Source organism: Cetorhinus maximus, chromosome 1 (assembly GCF_964194155.1).
Source record: "Cetorhinus maximus chromosome 1, sCetMax3.hap1.1, whole genome shotgun sequence".
In the NCBI taxonomy this organism is placed as follows: domain Eukaryota; kingdom Metazoa; phylum Chordata; class Chondrichthyes; order Lamniformes; family Cetorhinidae; genus Cetorhinus; species Cetorhinus maximus.
The window spans coordinates 43909420-43916846 of NC_135879.1; the positions used below are offsets into that span (position 1 = coordinate 43909420).

Sequence of the window (7427 nt, forward strand, 5' to 3'; positions counted from 1 at the left end):
TGATTGAAGGTCTTTGCCATAGGACTTTATTGAGTGATGTTAGCCAAGGGGATTTGTGATGGGGACTCTGAAAAAAACTACTAAAAGGAAGTGTTGGTTCCATGATGAGGTGTGGAAATTCATTTAAACTGAAACAAAGCCTAACTACAGGGTCCACTTATCCATCCAGTTGCATATGGTGAATTTGGTCTCCTCCCTTCTTCGTTCTTTTCTTCTTCCTCCTCCTTTTCTTCCTGCCTCTCCTCTTCCTCCCAAGGGGACCTCTGGATCCCAGGAGGTAGTGGGTGGGTCCTCATAATTGCAAGGTTGTGGAGGATACAGCATACCATCACAAACACGTATGCTCTCTTGGGTGTACATTGCAGAAATTTCTCTCATGGGATCTAAGCAGTGAAAGCCCTGCTTTAGGAGACTGATAGCTCGCTCCATGGTGTCACAGGTGGATCTATAGCTCCCATTGAAAGTCCTCTGATTCTGCGTGGTGAGATGGGCAGAAGAGGGTCATGAACCATGTGTGGAGGAGGTATCACTTGTTGCTGAGCGGCCACTCTGTTGTCTGTCTTTGAGGCTTGAAGGCGGTGCGAATTGTTGACTGCTACAGGATAAAAGGATCGTGGTTTCTGCCAGGATAGCAGGCATTCACTGAGATGAACTTCTTGATGCAGTCACACACAAACTGCACACTGACTGAGTGGTAGCCCTTGTGATTGCAATATTGCTTCATCTTGACATGAGGGGTCCACAGGGATATAGGTATGCAGTCGATGGCACCCTGCACTATTAGGATACCCACTATCCTGGCAAAACCCACATACCTTTTTATCCTGATCTTCCTTCCTCAGGAAGAGAGTGAAGTCCCCTCTACTCCTGTAGAGTACCTCTGTACCCCATTGTATTCTTCTTTAGATGGCAAATTGCTAATGTCGCTAATTGCTAATGTTTCTAATGTCGCCTGTTGCCTGGTAGAAGCTGGTTGCGTAGAAAGAGCGATCATAATCTTCACAGACAGAGAGAGGGCTGTCCTCCTCCTGGTTTGAGGCTCCAGGTCTTGTGAAGGAGGTGACAACTTCATCACTATCTCCTTAGTGAAGGCTAGGGAGACCGCCTGAGACTCTGCTCGTAGCTCATCCCGGTGTAGGACTGGTGCTTTTGGAAGTCCTCTTGGGACAGGGGCTTCTAAAGAGAACTCTCCATCTCTCTCCTCACAGAAGTTCCCCTGTCTGTCTCCTCCTCTGTCTGTCCTGCTCATGTTGCAGGGTAAGTGGCACTGCAACTACTGTCCCCAGAGCATCTAGAAGGGCAAGAACAGCAGGTGCATGGAAAACCACCACCTGCAAGTGTCCCTCCAAGTCGCACACCATCCTGACTTGGAACCCTATCATCATTCCTACACTATCGCCGGGTCAAAAGCCTGGAACTCACTCCCTAACAGCACTGAGGGTGTAGCAACACCACATGGTCTGCAGAGGTTCAAGAATACAGCTCACTACCTCCTTGTAAAGGGTAATTAGGAATGGGCAACTAATGATGGGCTTGCCTGTGACAACGACATCCCAAAAAGAATAAGAATAACCTATGCAAGGCAGTGTAATTCTCTGCCTCTCTGTGGTCAACAGAAATTTTCAAACTCCTCTACCAACTCACCACACTGTTTCCACAAACACTATCTGAGAACAAGTAAGTCAAAAGCAGCTCAACTTGGTGCTGGTGGCGTAGTGGTAATGTTACTGGATTAGTAATCCAGAGGCACAGGCTAATGCTCAGGGGACACAAATTCAACTCTCACCATGGGAGCTGCTGGAATTTTAAAATTAATAAATAAATAACGTTGAGTTATCTGGTTCACTAATGCCCTTTAGGGAAGGAAATCTGCTGTCCTTACCTACATGTGACTGCAGACCAGCAATGTGGTTGCCTCTTAAACTGCCCTCTAAAATGGCTTAGCAAGCCACTCAGTTGTGCCAATTCATTGCAGGCAAATCAAAAAAGAATAAAACCAGAGGGAATGCCCGGCACTGACCTTGACACTGGGAGTAACAAAGGCATACTCTGCCCAGTCGACCTTTCGAAGACCTCATCACTAACATTTGGGGCTGTGCCAAAACTAGGAGAGCCGGACCAGAGACTAGTCCAAGAAACAGACTGACATAGTCATGCTCACTGAATCATAACTCCTGAATCATAAATTAAGAACCAATGTCCCTGACTCCTCCATCACCATTACTGGGTACGTCCTGTCTTAACGGTAGGACAGACCCACCGGAGGCAGTGGCACAGTGTTATACAGCCAGGAAGCAGTTGTCTTGGGAGTCCTCAACATTGACTCCAGGAGTTTTATGACAACTGTTCAAACATGGGCAAGGAAATCTGCTGATGACCACCAACTGTCCTCCCTCAGATGATGAATCATCACTCTTCCATGTTTAACACCACTTGGAAGAAGCATTGAGAATAGCAAGGGTACAGAATATATTCTGGGTAGGAGACTTCAATGCCCATCACCAAAAGTAGCCTCACAGTACCACTATTGACTGAACTGGCCAAGCCCTGAGGGACATATCTGCCAGACTGGGCCTGTGGCAAGTGATAGGGAACCAACAAAATGGAAAAACCAACTTGATGCTGGAAATGCTGGTGTCCAACCATCTTCAGCTGCTTCATCAATGACCTATCCTCTATCATAAGTGGGGAAGACAGAAGTGGGAAAGTTCACTACTGATTGCACAATCTTCAGTATCATTCATGACTCCTCAGATACTGAAGCAGTTCATGTCAATATGCAACAAGAGCTGGACAACATTCAGACTTTGAGCTGATAAATGGCAAGTAACAATTGTGCTACACAAGTGCCAAACAATGTCCATCTCGAACAAGAGAGAATCTAACCATTTCCCTGTGACATTCAACAGCATTACCTCGCTGAATCTCCTGCCATCAACAGCCTGGGGGTTATCATTGACCAGAAAGTGAACTGAACCAGACACATGCTGTGGCTGCAAGAGTAGGTCACAGACTTCGAATCCTGTAGCTAGTAACTCACCTCCTGACTCCACAAAGCCTGTCCACCATCTACAAGGCACAAGTCAGGAGTGTGATGGAATTCTCTCCACTTGCCTGGATGAGTGCAGCTCCAACAACACTCAAGAATCTTGACACCATCCAGAACAAAGTAGCTTGCTTGATTGGCATCCCATTCATCATCTTAAACATACACTTCTTCCACCACCGATGCACTGTGGCAGCAGTATGTATCACATAAAAGGTGCACTGCAGCAACTTGCCAGCACCTTCCAAACCCGTGACCTCTACCACCTCGAAGAACAAGGGCAGCAGATGCATGGGAACACCACCACTTGCAAGTTTCCCTCCAAACCACAGGCCATCCTGACTTGGAACTATAATTGCCATTCCTGGGTCTGCCGCTGGGTCAAAATCCTAGAACTCCCTTCCTGACAGGACTGTGGATATTCCTACAACATGTGGACTGCAGCAGTTCAAGAAGGTGGCTCACCACCACCTTCTCAAGGGCAATTTGGGATGGACAATAAATACTGGCCTAGCCTGTGATGCTTACATTGCATGAACAAATTTTTTAAAAAGCTGTAACTTGTTGAGTGCCCTTTAAATAGTACCAGAGCAAGGTCCAGCTTGCTTCCTAGCCCTTGTTGTTTCAGGAATGAATAAGGAAGGCATTTCCTGCGCGTTTTGGTTAACTTTAGTACTTGGGCATAGCACCAGCCCATTGACACAATCTCGTTCTTTTACCCCTTTGAGCACACGCAGGGGGCACTCCTACGTGGACTCTAGCCCGTGTGGTGCCTCCTGCACTTCAATTCTGCAGATTTGTCTGTGTAAAGTGGTGCTAGGTGAATGCATTTAGGAACCTATGACTTTACATGGTTCTAGAGGGAATTTCAAACATATTTGTTTGAGTGGCATCTGTCCAAGTTGTTGATTCATACCACTTCCATTTAGACAGAGTCTAGATGTCTATGGACAATGCTCAGAAGGGGCTAATGCCTAAGGAACAAATTCCTAATGTAAAGCTAGCTTCAGGCATATTAGACATGTGTCAAACAGTTTTTTTTGCAGAACTCAGAACTTCTGAGGCAAAAGTTAGATTATGGGGCTGAGTGTAATGGCCCTACCATCAGCTGAACCCGGAACATGTCGGATCAGATGTGGGGGAGTGGTTTCCTCAGGGCTAATCCTGCTGGACCACTATAACTTCACACATCGTGGGAGTTTGCACTGAAGTTACAGAATCACAGTGGGAGAAGCCCCAATGCTAGTCACCCCCTCAGCTGCTCACTGCCTTATGAGCTGAGCCAAAGCCACTGCGGTGGCACGGGGGGAGAGAAGTTAGTCATCGTTGCATTCATTTCTTAAGTAAAAAAATTACGATGGAGGGCCCAATTTCAGGTTACAATCTCTCATGCCCACTGTTCCCTGTAAGTACACCAGCTGCCAACTGGAACCAGGCGGCTTCCAAGTGTCCAGGGAGCTCAGAAGAAACAGGTGTGAGGTAACTTGAATATGCAAATCAGAGACCTAATACCTTTACTGGATCCCATGCCAAATTTACCAAGTGGGCACAGCATGTTTTGATCAGTTTTGCCAAGTCTACAGCAGTCTAACCAGTGGCCTGTTAAAGGTGCCACAAAGGTGAATAACATTTTTATTCTATCGTTTATAATAATCACTTGGTAGTACAGTACTTGACTATTGCTGAAAATAGAGACATACTATTGAAACGTTTTGTCTTGCCCTCATAGAATCGCAAGAATACCAAATTTCAAAGGGAATGACAATTTATACTGCATGAGAAAAGGGTGCTGATTGGTTGGCAAGTTGACTCTGATTGGTAGAGGCGTTGACATGGAGAATGCACCAGAATGCAGTATCCCCCAAGCATTTCTTTAAATTCAGACCAGGCAAGCAGACTCTGAATAGTCGAGGCATTGCCATGGGGAACGCACCAGGGGACAGTATCCCTCAAGCCTTTGTTTAAATTCAAACCAGGCAAGCTGACTCAGATTGGTCGCGATGTTCCCACACCAGGGAAGCTTGGGGGATAACTGGCCCCTGGTGTGTAGCCTGATGAGAATTAAAATATGGTTCAAGTAAATACACTTGAATACGCAAAAATTTGCAACAGAATGAGCATTAAAGTGGATCTATTTCTACACCTTCATTTCTGAAATAATCTCTGGGGTCTGGGTGAAAAGACAATTTAATGATGATGAATGCAATGAAGGCTATAACTTAATCATTTCATATGCAACTAAATTTGAACATTAGGAATAACATTTTCTCTTTTACAGAAAAATGTAGTTAATTATATACATACCACAATTTTCTTCATCAGCTTCATTCCCACAGTCATCCACGCTATTGCAGTGAAGAAGCTGAGGCAAACATTTTGACATGTTTCCACAAGGAAAGTATCCTAGAGAACATCCAGTGCGTTCTCTATGCAGCTCCAAGACATTAAGAGCAACTGTAAACATGATAAGAAAAACAGTCCATTTAATAAAATAACTTGATCATCAGTCTCATTCTTACTTTAAGGTTGTAAGTCACTAATGGTAATAATGAGAAAAAGGCAAACATAAGAAGATGCAGATAGGGCCTGTGATTTCTGGGTCCCACACATATGAAGTCCAGACAATTTGTAGTCTATCTTGACACCTCTGCTCAACACCCACCTTGGAGTTAAAACCAAGCTATTGCTTCTTCGAAAACCTTACTCTTGGAAAATTATTTATATCATTTTCTCATAAGATTACCTGAAGTTCTGTCACAGACTCAGAGAATAGAATCTTACTGCATGGAAGGAGGCCATTCGGCCTGTCGTGTGCTTGTGTCTCCTTGAAATCGCCTTGAAACCTGCTCAATTTAGGCCAGTGCCCAGCTTTATCCCCATAACGTTGCAAATTAGTCCTTTTCAAGTATATGTCCAATTGCCTTTTGAAAGTTCCTTTGGAATCTGATTCTACGATCCTTTCAGGTCATGCATTTCAGATCTCAACAATTCTCTGTAAAAAAAATCTCCTAATTTCCACTCTAGTCCTTTTGCCAATTATTTTTTCCCGCCAGAGGAATCAGTTTCTCCTTACCTTCATTATCAAAAACCCTCATGATGTTGAACACCACTGTTAGAGCACCCCTTAACCTTCTCTGCTTTAAGAACAACAACCCCAGATTGGACAATCTTGCCACAAAGTCCCTCATTCCTGATACCATTCTAGTAAACAATCCCTATACTGTTTCCAATGTTTTTACATCCTTCCTAAATGTAGTGCCCAGAATTGTACACATTCCATCCGAAGCCTAACCAGAGATTTGTAATGCTTTAGCATGACTTCCTTCTTCTGTTATTCAATGCTAATATTTATAAAGCCAAGTCATGAATCATAAAACGATTACAGAACAACAGGAGGCCATTTGGCCCAATGAGCTGGTGCTGGCTATCTGCAAGACCAACTCAGTGACTCCTCAACACTGGATGCCACAGACAAGTCCAAAGAGGAATTTTACTCCATCCTCAAACAATCCCTGGCCTGAGTTCCAGTGGGATAAGTTGATCCCAGATAAGCTGATCTTCCTTGGTGACTTCAACGCCAGAGTTGGGAAGCACACAGGCCTCTGGGGAGATATAATTGGCAGAGAGGGGGAAGGGAAATCTAACACCAACGGTATCCTACTCATGACAAAATGCCTAGAACACAACCTTGTCATAACCAATACCTTGTTCCATCAGAGAGACAAGTACAAGGCCTCATGGAAACAGCCTTATTCCAAGCACTGGCACCTGCTCAACTACGTCATTGCCCACTGCAAGGATGTGCATGTTACCCATGCCATGACAGGAGCCGACGACTGCTGGACAGACAACTGCCTAATTTGTTCTGCTTGCGTTTGCGCACACTCGGAGGCCGAGCTCCAAGCCACCTTCACCAAGGCATACAAGAGCATGGGCCTTACGCTAAACATCCGTAAAACAGGTCCTCTGCCAACTTACCCCTCAACACCGCACGGCTCCCCTGTTATCAAAATCCACGACGACGTCTTGGACAACGTGGACCACTTTCCATACCTTGGTAGCCTACTGTCAACAAGGGCAGGCATCAATGATGAAGTTCAACACTGCCTTCAGTGTGCCAAAGCAGCCTTCGGCCGCCTGAGGAAGAGAGTGTTTGAAGACCAGGACCTCAAACCCGGCACCAAGCTCATGGTTTACAGAGCATTGTGATACCCACCCTCCTATATAGCGCAGGGACATGGACTGTGTACAACAGGCACCTCAAAACTCTGGAAGGAGGAGAGCATGTCTGGAGATCTCAGAGATGCCATAATCGTGACTATCTTCAAGAAATATGACACGTCCGACCGTGGTAATTATGGTGGAATCTCCCTGCTGTTGG

General features: G+C 45.3%; 1 protein-coding gene across 1 annotated transcript in view; it reads right to left on the reverse strand.

Moving 5' to 3' along the window:
- rxfp1 (relaxin family peptide receptor 1) overlaps positions 1–6141 on the reverse strand; it is a 161252-nt gene extending 155111 nt beyond the window's left edge. Inside the window, exons 1-2 of the mRNA XM_078552868.1 lie at positions 6120–6141; positions 5351–5500 (exon numbers count right to left, since the gene is read on the reverse strand). Coding sequence (XP_078408994.1) covers positions 5351–5500; positions 6120–6141 — 172 coding nt within the window. The remainder of the gene's footprint in view (positions 1–5350; positions 5501–6119) is intronic.
- Positions 6142–7427: the final 1286 nt, after the last annotated feature.